This window comes from Motacilla alba, chromosome 1A, assembly GCF_015832195.1.
Source record: "Motacilla alba alba isolate MOTALB_02 chromosome 1A, Motacilla_alba_V1.0_pri, whole genome shotgun sequence".
In the NCBI taxonomy this organism is placed as follows: Eukaryota; Metazoa; Chordata; class Aves; order Passeriformes; family Motacillidae; genus Motacilla; species Motacilla alba.
In genome coordinates this window covers 22,200,714-22,222,383 of record NC_052031.1, presented here as the reverse complement: position 1 = coordinate 22,222,383, position 21,670 = coordinate 22,200,714, and the positions used below count along the sequence as shown (strand labels likewise).

The 21,670-nt window shown below is 36.7% G+C and overlaps 1 protein-coding gene across 6 annotated transcripts in view; it reads left to right on the top strand.

Moving 5' to 3' along the window:
* PTPRZ1 (protein tyrosine phosphatase receptor type Z1) overlaps positions 1-21,670 on the top strand; it is a 130,031-nt gene that overhangs the window by 98,576 nt on the left and 9,785 nt on the right. For 3 of the 6 annotated variants that reach the window (XM_038153118.1, XM_038153115.1, XM_038153117.1), the window contains exons 13-20: positions 3,415-3,559; positions 10,951-11,042; positions 14,240-14,325; positions 16,583-16,603; positions 16,771-16,867; positions 18,309-18,391; positions 19,119-19,253; positions 20,539-20,673. In XM_038153118.1, the coding sequence (XP_038009046.1) occupies positions 3,415-3,559; positions 10,951-11,042; positions 14,240-14,325; positions 16,583-16,603; positions 16,771-16,867; positions 18,309-18,391; positions 19,119-19,253; positions 20,539-20,673 (794 nt within the window). The remainder of the gene's footprint in view (positions 1-3,414; positions 3,560-10,950; positions 11,043-14,239; positions 14,326-16,582; positions 16,604-16,770; positions 16,868-18,308; positions 18,392-19,118; positions 19,254-20,538; positions 20,674-21,670) is intronic. The other 3 variants (XM_038153119.1, XM_038153116.1, XM_038153120.1) reach the window with 1 other exon arrangement.

Sequence of the window (21,670 nt, the reverse complement as noted above, 5' to 3'; positions counted from 1 at the left end):
GGCTACTTAAAACTGCACCTGAAATATTCTTCAGTAGGATGATTGATGCTCTGCTTTCAGGTAGATACATACTGTCAGCAGAAGTTGAGTTGTGCAAAATCTGAAACCAGAATTTTTTCAGTGCTAATTGTTGCTTTTAGTTTTAAAGGTCTGAGAGGGTCTTAGGTTCTCTGTTGAGTTCTTTGTACAGAGACAAGTGCTGCCCTTATGGAAATACCAGCAGAGGAAACATGCCTCTGATATTCCCTTTTAAACTTACAGCAGCACATTTTTTTGTATTTTCTAAGAGGTTGAACAAGGACGAAGATGCTGGTTTTATTCTGATGCATAAGAACATTCATTTTTATTCTGTGCATGCCACTTTCAGATTTCAGTGAGATGCAGAATTTTTGTGCCAGATTTGCGTATTCCCAAAGTAGAGCCAGATTCTCCTTTGGATGTTTATATTTGATGCTGTTTTCTTATTTATTCCTCTTAAATTCAGTGAGAGTATTTGCAACCCATGATTCCAAGGATAAAGTCAGAAGTCAAAATTCGTAACACATTTCCTTTGTATTTAAAAATGCACTGTGGAAAATCTGAAGTATTCAGGCACATAATTTTAATTCCTTCTTGTGCTAGAGAATTGAAAAATCAAAGAAGCAAATAAAAAAAATTTTATGATTTAAAAAAAAAAAAAACAACCAAACAACAAACAAGGTTGAATTGGTATTTTAGAAAATAAATTGAACTTCTGTTATGTACTTGCATCATCTATAGAGGGCAGTATCATTCAACTAAACCCATTAAGGAATGGCATTCACAAAGCATGGGAAGTTTTCATCCCAGTCCTCCAAATAAATAAATACCCAGTTGAATTACATAAAGCTGTATTTCTCGTGAGCAACAGAATACTATTATGAAAAGATGGTAAATAGACACTAGATATAGTGGGGCTAGAATAATATGAAAAATAGACAATGAAAATTAAAAGAGAATAAAAAACATTGAAATTACTAAGAGTCCTAACAAGGTAGGTGTTACAAAACTGAATTAATAAGTGAATTAGTTTGCTGGTAAGTAGTTACCACTTCGTGTAAAATGCATAGCATTCCTTCAAAAATAAGTTAAAATAGCATTGATATTTCAAAACCTATGTTATTGGTATGAATGAGTGTTGCCATAAGATACTAGGGTTTACATAATGGGTGTCATTTGAATTTTTACCAATAGTAACTCAAAAAGGATTATACAGTACTGGAGGAGGAGTACAACAGACTTAGTTTATCTTCTAGATATTATTGAAAGGCACTCTACAGTATCATTTCATGTTCATTACTTTTTTTCCAACACACGATGCCAAATACAGACTTTAAATAAGCTGAACATTCAATTTCAGCATGTCTAACATGGTCTCCTGTAAATCAAAGACATATTTGCTTAATTAAATTACAAAGAAATACAGTGAACACAAAAATAAATCTCTCACCTGAGAACTTACTTATACATTGGAATGGATTTTGCAGAAATTGGTGAAATGTCTTTTCATTGTGACCATTACAGAAAAACATTGTCATTTAAACATTTCCCAGTCTTGTAGCTGTTAATGCATAATTATGCTTGTTCTGAACTAGGATATTCTCCATAAGACCTCTGTGACCACCCAAACTTTTCAACTTCTGTTGAAAAACTAAGACAAATTAATAGAAAGAAATATGCAAAGGATCCAAACACATCAGTTATTACAAGTCAAGGAAATCTGCTGTAGCTGAGACTTCCTTTTCAGCTGCCATCATTGGAGTGAATGAAGTAGGCAAGAAACCCTCTGTTACAGGAGAAGCCTGCACTTCATTCCCCATAGGAGGAGTCCTAATAGAATATGAGGATGAAGTTTGAAGCAACACTGTCATCACACAGATAGGATTGGATTTTATGCTGTGAATTATTCCAGAGCTGGCTAAGCAAGTCTGACTGTTTCAAAGGGATCATATTGTGCTTTCTCATGCATACACATAGTTTTTTCTCTGGAATCAATAGGAAACACCAATTTTTAACCTACTCAACAGAAACTTGGAGATTTTTCAGAAGCAACTTTGTGCCTTCAATTACTTTGCCCATTGAGGTGCAGAATTTAAAGAGAAGTTATTTATGTGGGTGTTAAAGAGTATTTTGAATTTAAACCAAGAAGACATCTGCAAAATTAGAGCCTAGACCTTTTTGCACATAAAGTCCTGAAAGCCTCTAAACTCAAGAAAATGGAAGAAAATAGAGCTGCCTGGAAATCTGTACTGTGTGAAGCCATTTGTTTTTGACATCCTATTTAGAGCATGTAATTTGCTGTCTTTTTTTTTTTTCCCTAGATTCAACTCCATTCCTTCCTCTGTTTGTGTAAAAGCTTTTCATTCATGTAGAATCGGTCTCTTGAAATCCCAATGGAGTGCAGATGTTTTCTGTACAGCAAAACTCTGCTGTTATACAGAAAATTCATTGCATTTGGACTGTTTGCAAAAGCAGAAAGCATTCTAGGGTTTTAATTCTAAAAAGCACAAAAGAGCTTATTTCTGCATTTTAACTCAAATAATGCTCACAGTGAACTGCTCAAATTGAAATAAGTCACTTATTTTACATCAAAGCCACAACTTTGAAATACTTACTTCTTGAAGTCTGACCAAAGCTAAAAATAAAGTATTGGTGTTGTCCACCATTGTGTTTCCTTCTTTAATAAAATTATACAATATTTTGTTTTAATCTTCATACAGGTTCCCATGTCCAAATATTTCTGTCATCCAACAGTATATGGCTCACAGAAATATGAAACCAAAGCAATATCTAAATATTAATTTGAGTACCTGTAAAGATGGAGGTGGGAAATTTAATTGTGGCTCCAGTATAGTTGAGAGAGGCAATTGGATTCAAAGGAAGCAGGGTGTATCTATAAGGGCAGAATGGGCAATGGATAAAAATACAGAAAACTAAACTGCAGTACAGCAAGAACACAAAGACTTTTGCAAGATAATTTTTATATTAACCAATTAGCCAGAGAAGTGATTTGCATTATATGACTGACAGTTTAACATCAATTCCAATGCACATTCCAATATTATGTATTCAGATTTCTTAACTCATTTGGCTTTCAGCTAATAAAAGAGATTAAAATGAAAAAAACTTTCTTCTGAATTTTAACAACAGTCTGCTATTCTTACAAAGAGAAGTCTCCACTGCTGGAGGGCTGAGTCACATAAGCTTGAACACTTTGCTTTACCTTCTATCTGCTTATCTTCTGTAAGCTGGTTTGCAAATGTATAAACTTTCTGCGGTACATAGTGAAAAATAGAGGTAAGTAATATTAAGTAGGCTCATTATAAGACACATTCATCTGTGCTGTGCATTTCTCAGAATTTAAACTTGGACTGTTTCAATTTTCTCTGACTGCAGAGGCAAGTAATATTAGCCATGAGTCTCGTATTGGTCTAGCTGAGAGTCTGGAATCAGAGAAGAAGACAGTTGTACCACTTGTGGTCGTATCAGCCCTGACTTTTATCTGTCTAGTGATTCTTGTGGGTATTCTCATTTACTGGAGGTAAGTTGTATTTTGGTTGATCTTTTTTTCAGTTCTAAAGAGGTATGATTTGAAAAATGTGATGGGCATTATTGAGCTGGTTTACAGGAGGGAGACTGGATCTTGCCTCTTACCTTGCCTTCCTATTGCTCAGTGTCAAAAAGATGACAAAATAAAGTGGTTTCTGTCCAAATACTCAGATGCATTTTTTTTTCAGAGGGTTTAGCCACTACAGTTATTCCCATATTGATAGACCTTAGTAAACAATAAGTCATGACTGATGCCTAGAAACCAAGTGACTAAACAGAGCACTGAGAAAAACAAGAGGGAGAAGAAAAATAGACATCATGGCATGGGGCTGTTTACTATCTTTTCAGTGCTTTACCTATTAAAAAAGGTAGTTATCGATTTAGAATAAGAATCTATTGTCCTCAACAGAACTATGTAAATAAGCAATTCATATGGCATTGCAGGAGTGTGCTGACACTGTGTGGAAGACAGAAAGGGGGTAGTTTAATGATACTATAATAGAGTAACATAACTGAAGATCACTTCCTGAGTAGCTCTTAGGAGGCTCTGTTATTAAAAAGTCATTCTACTTTGTGATTCTGACAAACTAAAATTAGCCCTGGTCTTTCAAAGCTTTAGTGGATAACTACAGATGTGTTTCATATGCACATGTGTTCGGGTTTCCTCATGGATGTGTTTCTCTGTGACTTGATAAATTGATAAGCCAGTAAAAAAAAAAATGTAGGACAAAGGGAATTGATGGTTATTAGAAGTCATTATAACATAATCAGTAAGAGCAAAAAACTGTGTCCATGCTGTGAAATAAAACAGACCAGCTAGCATGGCACAGATCTCTTCCATACAGCTGAAATTACTTCCCTCAGAGAGGATAAAAAGAGTGGCTGCATTCACGTTGCTAACTGGGGATGCCCTGTTAGCTAACCCCAAACTGCATCAAGCATTGTGTGAAATACTGCTCATTGGCCTGAACTAAAAATGTAACAGGAACCTTATCAGCCACATGGCAGTATGTGGCAGCTCAAGGCTTTGGCACTCTCCCACTGGTTCTAGTTAAAGTCAGTCTTCCTAGGAACATGCTGCTTAAGCTCTCAAAACCCTTGCACAGCCCTAAGACAAGTGTATAGATTGTCAGGGAGGAAATGCTGTGGTGGGCTGGAAGGGGGAAATAAGTTGCAAAAACTTCACTTCAGTTGTTGTGCAGAACCTGATCCTGCTTCCACTGTGCAAACACATAAACTAGCAGCCAGAAACAGGACCTTGCTCTTACAGGGACCGTACAAAGAATTGGGAAGACAGGCCCAAACATCTTCTTTCAGATGCCTCCAGAGCTTGTTTCTTCTTCCTTCATCCCAAATAATCCTGCTTAATCTAAAATGAAAAAAAATGGTGGAGAACATTAACTTTGGCCCTTTCCAAACTACAGACTACAGTAATCTCTAGACTGTGATGTCAGGATTATGCTTACTGACTTTTCTTCTAGTCTCCTGACACTAGTTTTCTGTCGGCCCATCAGGGTGTGTCCCACATGGGGACAGAACTCATTCCATCCCTGAACAGACTAGGCTGGAGAAATTGAGTTCAAGCATCCTTTGTTCCAGGCAAGTGTGCTAGTGAGTCAGGCAATCATGGCCATGATTAAAGACACTTGATTGATGAACCTGCTTTTCAAAGTAGTAGTTCATTGCCATAATAATTGCAAAAGTCATTTCTTAGTTTATGCTTAGTTGGATAACTCTATTCCCCATCCCAGGATTTCCAGCTAACCACCTGCATTCTGAGAATCTTTTTCTGTCATTCATGTTATGCAACATGATTGTTCATATTCAACTTCCAAAGGGTTTCATCCCTGATGCTGAGCAGTATTTGAAATCTCTTCTATTTGCCAAAGAAGGCCATGCATTTAAAGACCCAGATTGTACAATGCAGTTCTAGTAATCCTACACATTACAAGCTTGTTTTTGTGGAATAACATTGTGTTCATTTTGTATTCTTTCTCTGGGAATGAACAATTCTGTAAAACAGGTCTTTCAAAATGAAACAAAAATCCCGTTAGCAAGAATATCTTCTTGCCTTGAATCTAATCTTTTCTGTATTTCTTGTGTACTACAAAATAAAATATGGAGCTCTTTTATTGTTAATCCTCAAAATTCTCTTGGCATTATGATAACACCAGTGACTATTTCTTATTTCAGGGGAATGCAATGTAGCAACTATGCATCGTAAATAAGACTTTACGGCCCTCTTTCAAAATTGCCAAAACACTCACCTCTTATTAAAGACTGGAAAAAAAATCAGAATATTAACTTCATTGCTGTGCATATTTCATTAAGCCTGGAAAATATTAGTAGAAACTCTTTAAGATTTTTGGAATAGATTTAGTTTGTTTTGAAATAATTGCTCTTAGATGTTAATGTTTCTTTTTATATTGCACCTTTTTTTCCCTAATTTGGGCCAATTATTTTCACTTATTAAAGTCCATAAAAACATTTAGATTTACAGAAAGTTATTCTATATTTCTTTTGCAGTGGTAGTCCAGAAAAACCATTGGTCCATCCCAGCTGGTCACATGAATGAATAATTCTTTGGGTTGTTTCCACTATTCACTCCTTATTTGAATATTGAAAAGGTGTGTTATTTGGTTTAAAACCAAATAACTACCAAGAGCAACAAGTTCCAGTCTCTCAAGGTTAAAGAAAGGCAAAATTATTTATTTCTTCATTTTAATGACTTGTATCAGAAAAATAATTCTGTACCATCTGTTGTTTGGGTTTTGGTTTTGGGTTTTTTTTTTTAAATGAAATTGTTAATCAGCACTTGAGGAAATTCCTCAATCTCTTCACGATCTCATTAGGCACAATTTAAATCTTTTTTTGATAGATATTTGTTTCTCTGACAGGGATTAAAACTTCTAATGGCAATATTGTCTAAAGATTGAATAATTACCAGTAGGAAAATACACAATTTTTTAACTACTCTAGTTTTGTGTATCATTTTTAATTCAAGCAATTTTCAAGCAATGTCATTTTCCTTTCATTTCTTCAGCATGATTAAGATTACAGTGGAATAAACAAGGAGATTCTTTGCCCTGTTTAGTGGCCTTGCTGTCCAGATAGACTTTATTAAATAGCTTTAGAGAGAATTTTCTGTCCAAATCCAGAGTCTATCCATTTCCTTCATTGTCTGTCTACTTTCTGAGTTCTTGAGCAGAGATGTGGCAGGAATACCTGAGTGTGCTTGCTCTCTTCTTTTCTTGATGGCTTCATTATTACTATTTTGCTTGATTATTCATATTTGTGCAGATCAGCTTTTATAATATTTATTGTAAGAAGAGCTTGGAGAATAGTAGCATGGTAACAGTTATCAGTGGGCCTTGTACCATTCAAAATTCCTTTTCAACAAACATATGTGAATTGGAGTAAAAGACCAGCTCTGATGGCATGAACCACAAACTGCTAATCCACTTCCAGGTCCATTTGCATTTGTAGACATGCTGAGTATCTGTAGCTGCCTGTCATGCAGCCTGTTAGGCATTTCATGATAACAACGCTTCAGAAATTACCAACCCAATGACAGACAACACCCTGAGTAGCTATTTGAATTTTAAATTTCCTCTACAACCCTATATAATTTGAACCATACCTGTCAGAGAATGTTCATTTTCTTAGCCATGATTTGAACTAATGCCTTGAGTCCTATGATAAATTTATGGGAACAGAGTTGAGAACCTTCTCTGAGGATTGTTAAGCTTGGACATGCAGAAACACTTAAACTAGATTTAAATATACACAGGCCACACTCATCCATCCATAAAGGAAAAACTTCTCAACAGTGTGCCATGTCATAAATAAAAGTCTTAATAAAATCTGACAATTAAAATTCCACTTGACAAACACATAAAAATTAATTGCAGCTATTTAAAAACTGAATAATGAGCATCCATTGAGGATCCACTCAGAGATCCTTTGGCTTCACTAGATCTTTAAATTATCTGTACATGTTTTAAAATCTAGTAATTGTTTGAGAATACCTACTCAGGCAGATAATCCTTGAGCTCAAAAGACACTGAAGTTTTCAGAGAAAGATGTAATCATGCCTCTAAGACCATTCTGCATGAGCAGCCGAAGCACAAACCCTGGGGTTTGGTGGCCCCCAGGAGGGTTTGGTGGCCCCAAGGAGGGTTTGGTGGCCTTTGCAGAGCTTGGTGGCCCCCAGGAAAGTTTGGTAGCTCCCAAGAGGGTTTGGTGGCCCAGGCAGGGTTTGGTGGCCCAGGCAGGGTTTGGTAGCCCTCAGAAGAATTTGGTGGCCTTGGCAGGGTGTGGTAGCCCCCACAAAGGTTTGGTGGCCCTGGCAGGGTTTGGTGGCCCCCAGGAGGGTTTGGTTGCCCCCAGTGGGGTTTTGTGACCACCAGAAGGGGTTGGTAGCCCTCAAAAGATTTTGGGGAATCTGGCAGGGTTTGGTGGCCCCCAGAAGGGTTTGGTAGCCCTCAGGAATGCTTGGTGGCCCCCAGGAGGGTTTGGTTGCCCCCAGGAGGGTTTTTTGGCCATGGCCAGGTTTGGTGCCCCCTGCAGGCTTTAGTAGATGTGTCCTCTCGCAGATGCCTCTGACTTGCAGAGCTCAGCTCCCCTGCCGAGTCCCAGGCAGGATGACCCTGCACACAGGCACAGGGTGCCATGCTTCTGCCAGCCCTAGTGCCAACCTCAGCTCAGCTCCCAGCACTCCCTGCCCCAGGGCAGAAGCAAGTGCATGTTTGGGTCCAGGAGCCCAAATGCTTGAAAATCTTTGTCCCCCACAGTCTGAGGCTTAGTCTTGTAGTCTCACGTAGTTGCCATTGAAGTGTTCATTCAGATCTGGTATCCCTCCTGTCAGACTGAAGTGCTGCTGCCGCTGCACAGATCCAGACACTGTAATTAATTCAGTGGTTTAGCACTGCCCCCATATATAAAGTGTGTGTTTGAACAAGTGCAGTGTCTAAATTACAAATTACAGTTTTAGGTTGGAGATCTAAGTGCTGTGATAAAATGTGTAAATTAAATAATCAGGTTATTGAGTGATGGGACCTTTGTCTGGAAGTTTGAAATAGTCATCACTTTTTTCATTAACAACAAGTGATAATTAACGAGATGTGAGTATTAACATTAGGTTTAGTCATGAAGGCTTTCAGTGCTGATGCAGAAGCAGATGGAGTGCCTATTTATGAGTCTTATTACAGGTTAAGTCAACTGCTATGAATTTTTCTCCTGAATGTGCTAAGGGTGTAATTTATTTTCAGCCACAATTAATTTTTAAAGATTAAAAATACATTGGCTCAGTGAGGCATAATGAGTGTATGGCATAATATGAGGACATTTTAAGTGCAGATTCAGATGTGAAAGTCATTATGCTAATTAAATTCTTTATAGCTCAATCTTTTCTCAAGCAAATAGGTGACAACGTTAGTCCATGAACCTTACATGTGGTGGTTGTTCACAAACAGGAGATGTTTGGGGGAAAGACACTTTTTGGCTTTGGAGCTTTCACATCAGACTGCTTGGCATGTTTGGTTGCTGCAGTTTTTAATAAACACAATACAGCATTTGCTGTGCCCAGCAGACAGGGCCAGACTTTCCAAAGTGTTTAATGATTTGAAGACTTGGAGACTTGCCTGCATCTCACAGATATTTCTCACACAGTTCTGATACTAACTCTCAAGTATTATGCTAGCATGCAGACAGCCTCCCTCACCTCAGCAGCCACTAACTCTGATGCTAGAGACTCTAAAATTTAGATGGGTGTTCCCAGGTTCCTCCAGAGAGGGTTCTTGGTCTGCATCCAAAATTGCCATTTCTAAGTAAAACCATGTACGTAACAGATAGTATTGCTCCAAATATCTCATACAAAGTCCAAGTTTCTCTGTGAACATCACAAATACACTTTTAGAGAATTGTAGCTGGACTTCAGATTTCATTGTCATGTGAGTTACCAGAACTATTTTGCATGTCTCAGTTTTCCCTTTCAGGTAGCAGTCTACTTTTTCTTGTGTTTAAAGAGAATCTGTGTTGTACACTGATAGAAAATTCTCAACACATTCTGAGAATATGGGCATGTTTCCCAGAGGCTTAATTCAAACAAGCTTACCAAAGTTTGTATTATCTATATTAATGGTTCTGCAAAGAATAATAACAGCCACATATTCCCTATCTATTTCTCAAAGTATCTTCAAAATTTATTTATGTTTATAACAATTATATGAGGGTTTTTATGACTGCAGCGATACAGGAATGATACAGAATTTAAAATAACAGTGATTATACAAATTAACAAACAATCATACAATAGCTGCAGCCAACAGATTTGAAGAAGCAGAATCTTGTAAATATAAAATGAAATTAGTATTTCCATGAGGCATATATTTATTTTAAAATTTAATTATTATGAATAATATTTCAGAGACATTAAATGACCCAAAGTTAAGATTGTTATTAGCATGTCTAATCGTATGGAGATTTTTTAATTAAAGAGGCTTTGCAATGCTTACAGCCGCAGTTGTTTATTCATTCCTTTGAATAGCTTGAATTCTTAACAGATGTTATTCCTATTATCTTCACATCTGGATTATAGCACAGATACAAATAACATTGTGAGTCATAGTTAAGGTTGGTTCCATTTGCATTCATACTTCAATGTTTTTGCAACAAAGCTAACATCTCCTGGAGTTAGAAATCCCTATGTTTCTGTCTGTCAACTTTGGGAAGTGCTCCTTGGTTAAGGTGTCCCTCAGTGTTGCAATTACATTATGAAAAGTTGTTTAGCCCCAGTCACAGCAGTTCTAGAGCCACTCTTTTGGCTGTTACAGGGCATGTTGTCTTTTGTTGCATTTCTGTGTCTGCAGTAGCATCTATCAATGAATTACCAGAACTGATCTCAAACATTGCTCCATCTTCAGGCTAGCATCATCACATGAAAGGGAACAGTAATTATTTAAGTGAATTTGGATAAATAAGGAAGACAGTGATGTTTTTTGTACTTGGGGTTATGCAGCATCTACAGTAGCTCCTGATGCAGAGTTTTTCTTTCAGCTGTCACTATGTCTGATGTGTGCTCTACCTTCTGCCTCTGGTATAGGTAAAGATGCATGAACTATGTATTATGCTGAGGTAATGTAGTATCTTCATGTTTTATGCATAATTTGGTGATGTGCTGGGGGAATATTTATATTGTAGCAGTAGTATTTGACACTCCATGAAATTGGTTTTCAAAACCATAATTTTTCTTTCTTACTCAATAATGCCAGAATTCCAAATCCTCTCAGATTATGTTTCTGTGTGGTTTTGTTGGTTTCTTTTCTCTTTCTTTCTTTCTTTTTTTTTTTTTTTCAATATTTTTTTATATTTATTCCTCCCTAGGAAATGTTTCCAGACTGCTCATTTTTATTTAGAAGATAATACATCACCTCGAGTGATTTCTGCTCCCCCAGCTCCAATCTTCCCAGTCTCAGGTATTTCTGGCAACTGTTCTGTGGATTGGTGTTAACTGTTGGAAGATGCTGCTTTATATGCGTCAATATGAATTCTTCAAATACTATGACATCTGTAAACCATAGATTTGTAACCTCTTGTACAAATCTGTGTAAACAGGTACACTTGATATTGGCAGACTTGTGTTATTAATAGTCTCTTTGGTAGGTAATGCAGAAGAGAAATATCTTCAGTTTACAGTGTTGCCTCAAGGATACTCTGTGCTTTGTAGCCATCTTAAGTGTAGCCTCCCTAGAGTGGCTGCTCATGTAGCCATCTGAGCTACTCTAAACAGCTCTAGAGAATTACACCAGCAACAGATTCTTTGTATTTCTGCCTCTAATTGGATTTGTCACCTGTGTATAGAACATGTCCTATTCTTTTTACCAGCAGGATGAGGATATGCCTCATCTGTCTGCATTTCACTTGCAATTACAGCCTGTTCTCATACTTACATATTTTCTTAGCATAATTACTATGGTATAGTTATGTGAACCTTTCATTAAAATAATACAGAAGTTCAGAATATTATTAGCATCTTCTGCTTCTACATCCACTACATTTATTTGGGGAAACTGTTACCTTTCTTTTCTCAAAGAGTATCGCAGGAGCACATGCAGCCTTTCAGCTTTTTCATGAATGAAATAGATTAATTACATTCATCTACCTAAACCCAAAATCCATTAATTCTGAAGCAGATCCTAAGCCACATGCTCACCTATGAGACAATGTTATCTTGTTCCACAAGTAATGTTTTTGCAAAGTATGCTATTATACAAGGAGATGGATTTTCATGGAATGACTAAAGAAAATCAGCCCTTGTGTGAATAACTAGTAAACACAAATAAATCCCAAGCATTGGGCTTCCATTGTAACTGAATTGCAGACATCTTCAAATGTGTCTTGTATGGATTGACGCTATTAGGAGATGCATAACCTATTACTAAATGGTCAAAAAGCAGAGCTATGGCTTGATTTCAGAAAACATGATTATATATGAATGTCAAGCAGCAATCATAGGAAATCTCTGCTTTAACTCTCCATCATTAATTGTATTGAACTACAACTGTATCCTTTTCTTACAATTGTTCCTGACCAGCTTACCTCAGGGGGAAAGTGTTTTCCATTTCATAATTGCACTTATAGTTATTCTGAGTTCCTAAAATGCATGTTTTGAAACTAGAGGTTTTCCTTCTGAAATGGTGATAAATCATAAAAAGAACATTTCTCAGTGACTGAAGACAGACAAAACATTTTATGGGAAAAGCTGCATGCACTGAGGAAATAATTTTATTTTGCATGCAACACATGTCAAGTGAACAGTTACTGTGTTTTCTATTGCACAAATGTTTTAACAGTGTAATTTTACAATTGCATCTAATTACAGTATAATCCTAGAAAAGAGTGTAAGGCAGGAAGAGTGTTTTGCAACTGCTAAGTTTAATTCTTATGGCTGTGACCAAAAGCACACTCCACAGATATCATTATATATTAAGTTTTCCTTCCTTTCATTGGCAGAGGTAGATCTGCAGTTATTCACAGAAAATGCCATGGCTCTTCACAGCACAGTTCAAAGATGCATTTAAATAGTAAGGAATGACAGGGTAGGATTCAGATCCACTATCAAACTTGAAGTAGTTTGAAGTGATACTTGCCATCCAGATATAAAATACATTCCTGGGTTCAGAAGTGATTGAATTGGGAGATTTGCACGGGCAAAGAAACAAAACCTAAGATTTATTTCTCCATTATTGTACTCACTCTTTGGGTCATTTGCCTTCCCTTCTGGTTTTGTGTTTGCATACCATTAGGATAAACACTTCATGCCAGGTCTCATCTCCAAAGTGTGAAGATTGTGTTACACATTTGTTCAACTTCTCTTAGGCTTGACTGGATAAATTCACTTTTTGTATTCAGATCCAGTCATATAAGTGGGAGACCAGATGGATCTTAGTACAAATCAACAAATTCTTGGTAACTGAAAGCTAAAATTATTAGGTGGGCTAAATACTAAACATCTGCTGATGTGAATAACAGGTCCTTGTTCAATGTTTCTGACGTTTTGTTCACGTATGAAATGGTGATGAAATTACAGATTGTGAAATAAACATCTTTTTAAACCATGAAAGGCTTTAAAAAAAAATCCAACAAAATTATTCTTCAGAACCAAATCTCAGTGAAATAATGTCATCCTTTAGCAGATAATTAGTGAACAGATGACTTTGTTTACACAGCATATTTGCAGTAAAGAGAAGATTAAAAGTCCCAAAGGTTTTTGATGTTATTCCTGATGCATATTCTACACAAGTGGTTTTTGTATTTGTCTAAAGTGAAATGGAGATGTTACTTTAATCATATTTATTCCTCAAGAGTGTAGATGTTTTCTTTGCAAGTAGCCAAAAACTCTTAAACATAAATCTTTCATTTAAACCTTGAAGTATGAAGCCTGATGTGAAAATCTGTGGTCAGTGCTGCCATGATCAGACATAAGATTATTATCAATAGGTAATCATAGAAACACAAGGAGAGCTGGGAGAAAATTCTCTATGGAAGGTAGTCACTAATGCAGTAAAAGTTGAAAATTAATTCCTGTTTCTTTTGGATGCCAATGCAAACAGGCAAGTGTCAGTTAATATGAAAATACTGGCATAATGCTTCTTTAATTTAGTAGGCTTGGGACTGTGTGGCTCCAATTTCCAGTGCAGCACTAATCAGCATGGAGCACCCAGACAACCCTGCCTAACCATTCCTACTTTATCAGTATTATTCAGGGCTGTGCACTCTCCTTTTGAACATCTTGCAGCAGAGAGCTAATCCTCCCATGTTTCCTTGACTTCTTAGGGAATTTTGTGCATTCTTCTATTTGCAGACAAGCTCAACATCTTGCAGAATCAGCACTCTGATTTGTGGGGCTTACAGACAGAGCAAGACGTAGCAAAGGATTTTCATTATCTTCTTTCCAAATAATAATTTAGAAATGTACAAGTGTTAGGTAACTATTTTAGAAATGTTAATGGCGTCAAAGGGTGTTGTGGTTTTTTGGGAGTTGTATATCCAAAGTTCATGCCAAGAATTTTATTTCAGGATGTTTTGTGGAATGCCTACATATAAACTTCATTATATGTCACTGGCTTTTTATTCTACATAAATATATTTTTTGTCTTTTCCCACCCCTAAGATGATGTTGGAGCAATTCCAATAAAGCATTTTCCCAAACATGTTGCAGATTTACATGCAAGTAATGGTTTTTCTGAAGAATTTGAGGTATGGCTCTATGATGTCATCTTTTTATTAGCACGTACAAATAATGTTAAGTTTAAATGCCTGCAAACAAAAATTGGAGCATTACATTCTCCCTTGGGCACCAATTTCATGAATGCATGTCAATGTGAGTGCTTTGAGGCCAGTACCGAGTTGATGCATAAAGCCCAAGGAGATTCCTAAAATCAGCACTGGAATAGAAATGGGAATGTTTATTATTGTGATAAAATACTGAACAACTGTGTGAATAAACTGTGCAAAGGTAGTGCAATGTATATAATTTATCAGATATAGTAATAGACCTAAAGCTTTCCAATACTAATGAAAATTGAATTTTGCAGAAGCTACTCATATTTGCTTGTTCCATTTACAGAGAAAATAAAATGGAAGTAATAATGAGTACAAGTGGCAAGACTTCTGATTAACAGGGGAGCTAATGTAGTCTTCATATGTGGTAGTGAAAGTTTTACAGTTCTTTCCTAAAGTATATGGTTCATAAGAGGTATTTCAAAATGTTGAAACATACGCTCTAATCATATAATGTTACTATCACCATGTGTAATTAATGCTTTTCATTGTTTTTCCCACTCATGTATTGCAATCAATTTAAATGTGGATATGTTCTAACCTAATTCACATAAGCATTAAAACCCCAAATGCCTAATTAAAGCTGTGCCATTAGCAATTTTACAAGAGATTTCTAATAAAATCAGTCAGTTGGGATGGAAACAAGTATTTTAGCAGATCTAGATTAAGATAAAACATAATAATAGTCCTGTTGCAAAAACAATAATGAAAGTAAAAATTCAGGGTTTTGCATCTTGAGGTCTTACTTTTGTTTTCCCAGCCAATGTATTATGATCCAATGGACCAAAAATTCCATGTCCTTCACATAACCCTCTTCATCAGCATTTCTTCTTGAATTCATTTAACATTCAGAATATCCATTTGATCCAAATTTGTCAATACTTGTGTATGTCCAGTACATATTCATATATGACACATGTGCATATGCACTGATGGAACTGGACTCCAGTTTGACTAGCTATTAATAGGAGCAGATGTTGAAGGACTGTATGTAAATACAATGGGCAAAAAGTTCTTTCAGCATTAGTGAGTATAGCAATACAGAAATCAGATTGTTCTAAATTGATCTTTTCCTACAATTTTACTTTTCCTAAATTACAGCAGTGATCTAAAGACCAAATATAGTGCATGTCACTGAGCTACAGCTGCACCATCTGAAATATTTCATGCTAGTTTTAACTATTACCAAAAAAAAAATCAGTGTCCTCATCATCTTGTTTGGCTTTATGGACTGCTCCAGAAGTAGTGCTCAGTTCTTTTCTCTACTGATAGAGAACTTAGAAGATTGGGAAAAACTGAAATATACTAATTGTCTTTGCAGAGTTAGCACATATTTGAAGAGTACAAGGATGGTTTAGATTTTTTTTTGGGGGGGGAGGGAGTAGCAAGGTTTTTTATATTACTGCAAAATAACTCATTTACAATCTAGTTTTTAAACTGAAAACAACTTTTCATATATGTATTTAAGTAGATTACGGTGATTGACTTTAAAATGAATTCTAAAGAGCGTTGGGAAACACCATTAGTACTTTTAGTGGTGGCAATGTATTTGCTGTTTAAAAGTGTGGACCTTATAAATTGCTTGAGTTTCCTGTCAGCTAAAGTAATCAATAAAATGAATTAATTTTGTGGGTCTTACAGTCTTTGTGCCTGTCTTGTCAAGGCTGTCTCTCTTTTTATAAAATTGTTGGCTTCACTGTGAAGCTGCTGGCAGCCTGAGTGAGGGCTGTAGCTCTGTCTTTCCCCAGAGTGCTGTGAGGCTGGCTGAACTGCACACAGTCCTGCTTCATTGCAGCCGAATGCAAAGAGAGCAAAAGCATTCCTCAGAGAAACTAATGCATTTATAAGGACACATAAATGTTCCAGTGAACTGTTACATATATAGATAATCTGGCTAAAGTCTGTGATTTTGCTCATATGTACAAGCTTTCACTGGCTTAAGGTCTGACATTAAAGATAGGAAAGGAAATGCCAGCATTTTAACTGGGAAAATTACCTCTTGTTTCCTTTAGGAGTTATGCCAAAATACTCAGTTTTGTTGTTATTATGAAAATATTGCATGACCATAACTGTTTTCCATATAGTAATCGTAATTTATATAAACACTTATCCATTTGTTCTGTGCTGTGGAATTTGATTTTTTTTACTTTTTTTGCATTCATTCCCTCATTAGACACTGAAAGAGTTTTATCAGGTAAGGAATTATTTCACTGCAATTTTTTTTAGCAATGAAGTAGTTGTAAAATATCATAGATAACTGGGTATAAGGTTGTGGTTCTTTTCATGCTTGCTTACTATATTTTAAGACATTTTATGTGTCTTAATAGTTACTTAAGTGTGACATACTTCTTTTTTTTTCAGGAAATCCAGAGCTGTACTGTAGATCTAGGTATTACATCAGACAGCTCTAATCACCCTGACAACAAGAACAAGAATCGATACATAAACATTGTTGCTTGTAAGTAAAGGCATCACTTGTTGTCTTGTGTGAGAAATTTTTATAAATAAGTACAGATTTGTGTGTTATTAGTGGGAGCAAAAATACTTCTGCCCTGAAAGCTCCAGCTATTGATCAGCAAAGTGCTCCTTGGAGAGGAGTTAGCATCAGATTTCACATTTCTTCAAGTTAGTCCTCTGACATTCTGCTGCTTTGGTGAGCATGTGTTAGCAAGATATATTTGTGCCTTCTGCGATGACCCAAAGGGAGTTGGGAGATTTCGTTATAATGCCATTAGAAAGCCAAAGAAGCTTTGATTGTCAAAATTAATCCATCTTTGATTTAGAATAATGGTGATTTATTGTCTCTATGAGCTTCAAAATCCCTGAATATATTTACTGTCAAAATAGACATAAATGTTCTGGTTTTATGTTGTGTTATGCCTGGCAACAACATAATACAACAGCTTCATTAGCCAGTACACTTGTTTGCCCATCGCATCACTCAGATTTTTCTTCTCTGAAACACATCTATTCAGTTTTGTTAATCTCTTTTTCAAGCTTTTTCCTCTGGGTTTTTGATCATTTAGTGGCTCAATACTTTTTTTTTAGCTCTCTATAGCCTTTCAACTTTGTTCTTATTACAAGAAAACTCTAAATTAAATATATCTTCAGCATTCAGTGTCACTAAAGCTTAAAAAAATAAGTCAGAACAGAATCAGCTGTCAGGCAGAAGATGATGTGGACCAGCAACAGGAAATGCCAATCCCCCTGACTAAAGATGTCTCTAAAGGGACAAAAACACAGGGATTTTCCTCTGCCACTGTTTTGTACCTGATCATACAAAAGGTACTAGCCCAGGGTTTGTTTGATTAAAAAGCAGTGCAGAGGCAGCTTAGGGCAGCTGAAGTAGCAAGAATTGTCCTCCATACATGACTCAAGTGTAGTTCTGACAATCAGTGCAGGCTACAGAGCACTTCAGCTCCCCCTGATGTAGTTACTGCTGACTCTTCAGATGACCAGCATTTTCAAAGTCCATTGCTCTCCAGAGTCCACTCTTTTAACTTGGAATTAAAGCTCCTCAACACTGGTGCCTGCTGTCATTTTGAGACATGCCACTGTGTAGATTTGGCAGTCATGACACAGGACTTGTGGAAGGCCTAGACGCCTTTACAGGCAGCAGCTAGAGGCCATGGGGGAATCATGTCATAGTGGCTAAAATAACCCCAGGTGCTGCTGTTCTGGCCACTAGATTCTGAATCCCTTCAAACTTTGGATTAATTTCTTGATTTTCTCTATAAATTGGAATTTTTAATCTGATTCATACCTAAGGAGAGGATGTTTGCACATGTGATTGTTAGTGTATTGGCCTTATGTATTGTAAAAATGTGTTTCATTACTGTTACGAGAAAGAATATAATTCTTACCAAAAATTACTTATTTTCTCCCTTGTTTTACTGCAGATGATCATACTAGGGTTAAATTAGCACAGCTTGCTGAGAAGGATGGAAAACTGACTGATTACATTAATGCAAACTATGTTGATGTAAGTGCCTATTTCTATCCATTGGCCTATTGATCTGTCAGCCTTTTCTGTAAAAAAATTATGCATGGATATTATTAGATTTAATTTTAAAAAGCTATCACAATATTACAGATTATTTTAAAAAAACTTTTATGGTCTAAGTTAAGCCTACAAAGTTAAAGCAAAGGGAAAATGCCAATTCTTTTTTGAATCCATCTTGATATTTTAGCAGCTGCAGCTTAATGAGGGGCATTTTTAAAGAAAAACTGTCCTGTCACATCTGAGTCATTTTAGAAGTATATCTCATCTGAGTGGTTAATTCTCCCATCTGAGGTAATCTCATAAGAGGAAGATGCCATTTGGCTCAGAGCCTCACCAAGATACCATTACCAGTTTTCATTACATAATTATTTACATGTGAATGATCATGATTCATTTTTTAAACCACTTTTGCAATGCATGTCTGTGTGTCTCCTAATCACTATCATGTCAATGTTCTGCCTAAACATGGGCATTTGAACATACATATCCTGTTTGTTGGGATGATAAACATTGGCATAACAGTTGTATTCCTATGTTATTTGATACCACAGGATTTCCACAATGTCAACAGTTACAAATTTAAAAGCACTTAAAAATTTTTCAGAGTCTTCAAAAATAAATACATGAAATATCATGTACACCTCCCAAACTCCTTTTTCTCATGGACAGTGATTTGACAAGTGTCGTTTCTTTTATTTCTGTTTAGGGCTACAACAAGCCAAAAGCCTACATTGCAGCTCAAGGGCCTCTAAAATCAACAGCAGAAGATTTCTGGAGAATGATATGGGAACATAACGTGGAAGTTATTGTGATGATAACTAATCTCGTTGAGAAAGGAAGGGTATGAGTACTGTTGTCCGTTTTTTACTTCTCTGATGCTGGTAGATCTACCTGTAGCAAACTCCCATCTTTCTTTTTAAAATTTGGTTTAGTCAATTACTGAGCAAAAAGCAATAGTTTGTAGTAGCTGCTTATACCTGGATTGGCTACAGAAGTATACAGTTGAGGATTTGTAGCATGAAACTGAAGATAATATTCAATAAACCTTGAAAATACCATGTTCTAACCACAAAAATAAAAAACATCTTATACTGTAAAAAAGACTACTTGCATATAACATGAGTGGACAGTCTGTGGCACATGTGTGTCCACATTCTGCTACCAGTCTGCTTCTCTCCTTGCCATCATGCACTATGCCAGTGTTGCCTTGGACCCTGGAAAGGAGAAGAATGTAGTTCAAGTGAACTTTCCTGGATATTCAGTTTGCTCCCTGTTAACATCCCATGGTTCTCACAGTTCTTTTCCTACTGCATGTCTGAAACACATTTGTCCAGTGAGACCAAATGAGGTCAAATCCCACCACAGGGTGTGTGTTTCTCTGATTATGTGGTGTACCCTTGGTCACATGAGGAGACACTGCATCACACTCACCACACACTGGCAGCAATGCCTAAAATGAATGCAAATCTTATCATACAACCTACAAAGCAACTCTCAGGTGATACAGACACAGTAATTTTAGGTAAGGACTGACTGGGAGTACCACTTCATTTGTAACACCATGCTATAAACAAGCACTCTTCTAATACTCTTAGAGAGGGCTGTATGACTACCCAACCAAAAAGCTGGACATATCACAGCTCTCTCCTGTATATTCTAGCCAAACCCAGGCTCACTCTTACCCTCTCTAGCAGATATGCTCTGCCCATACTATAAACTAATCAGAAGCCACATACGACTCTACTGACTTGGATGCATTCCTATATTTCCTACAGAACATGTTATTTTCTTTGGGTTTTAGAGTGTCTATAGAATGGAAAATTCCGCAATATTGGACCCTTTTAACTCTGATAGTATGATTTAAACATCTTTTTTTGAGTTTTCCAAATAAAGAGCATCTTTGAATCGCTATCCCTCTACAGCACAAAATAATTGTTACTTGTTCTCATGCACAGAAGATCATGTGTATGATAAACTGGGTGTATTGATAATCCCAATACAGTTTCGTGCTCTGATTTTACTCTGCTCTTAAATTTGAACATTTCAGCTCACTAATTTGACATTTTACAGGTTTTTTCTCTATTATTTATATAGAATTTTTCTAACAGAAAATTTCTTTCTAACAGAGAAAATGTGACCAGTACTGGCCTGCTGAAGGTAGTGAAGAATATGGGAACTTCTTGGTTACTCAGAAGAGTGTTCATGTACTTGCCTATTACACTGTGAGGAATTTTACTCTTAGAAACACCAAGATCAAAAAGGTTTGTGACATCCTAAAAACACAAGTAGGCAAAAGGAAGTGTTAAAAGATGCTCAGAATATTTTTAAGGCAGTTGACAACTCTTTTATGCTGTATATGTGAAGCTGAATCCTATAGACCTCAGCCAGCCAAGATGCTTGTGAACTTCAGTTAATTTGACCAGATAAACAAACTCAGAAAACTGTAAGAGCATCAGGGAAAAAGCAGTGATCACACTGGAGAGCTGATGTGGACTCTGGCTGCCTGGGTAGCGGGACGATACATTTTCAGAAAGAGAGCAACTTGAAGAAAATGTGCTATGAGTTAAATTATCCACTTCATCTCTCCATTTTCCTTTTTAAAGACAGGTGAATACACACTTTGTTTTATTGTAACCAGAACCAGCATGATCTCAGCTCAGCAGGGTGATGTTAGCTACCTTGAGGAGAATTCCGAAAACGTAATTTATTCCAGCCATATAAATGTCTGAGACGTCTAGCCTCTCACCTTCCCTGTATAATTGTTACATAATGTTTGGCATTTCCTATCAATTAATTTATTCTGCCTATTTTAGGAACCAATCTCTGAATGAGATGACCTGCTTTCTGAAGGCATCCCTGCCTCTGAGTGGCCACGGGGAGGGGAGCTTAGAAAAGCAGCCTACACAAGGCTACTTATCTTTTAGATCACTAAAGCTGGGTGAGATAAATCCTGCTCTTTCTTCACTCAGCAGAGGAGCAGAGTGGCAGGAAGAGCTGGTGACTCTTGAGAGTAGCTGTAATTTGTTACCCTCCAGTGCTCTTAATCTTTCTCTATGGCTTTCTGAGACAGTGTCACTGTCAGTGTCATTTTCCCACTCAGTGGGCAAGCTGGTAAGACAGAACCACTGGTCCTTCCCCTTCTCTTTGAAGGCTGGAATATTCTGAGCCAGATGGCATGCTTTGAACTAAATAAGGATAGCACTAATTCAACAACTATCAGGTACGGAAATAAAATGAAGATGTGGGCTGCTTACATGT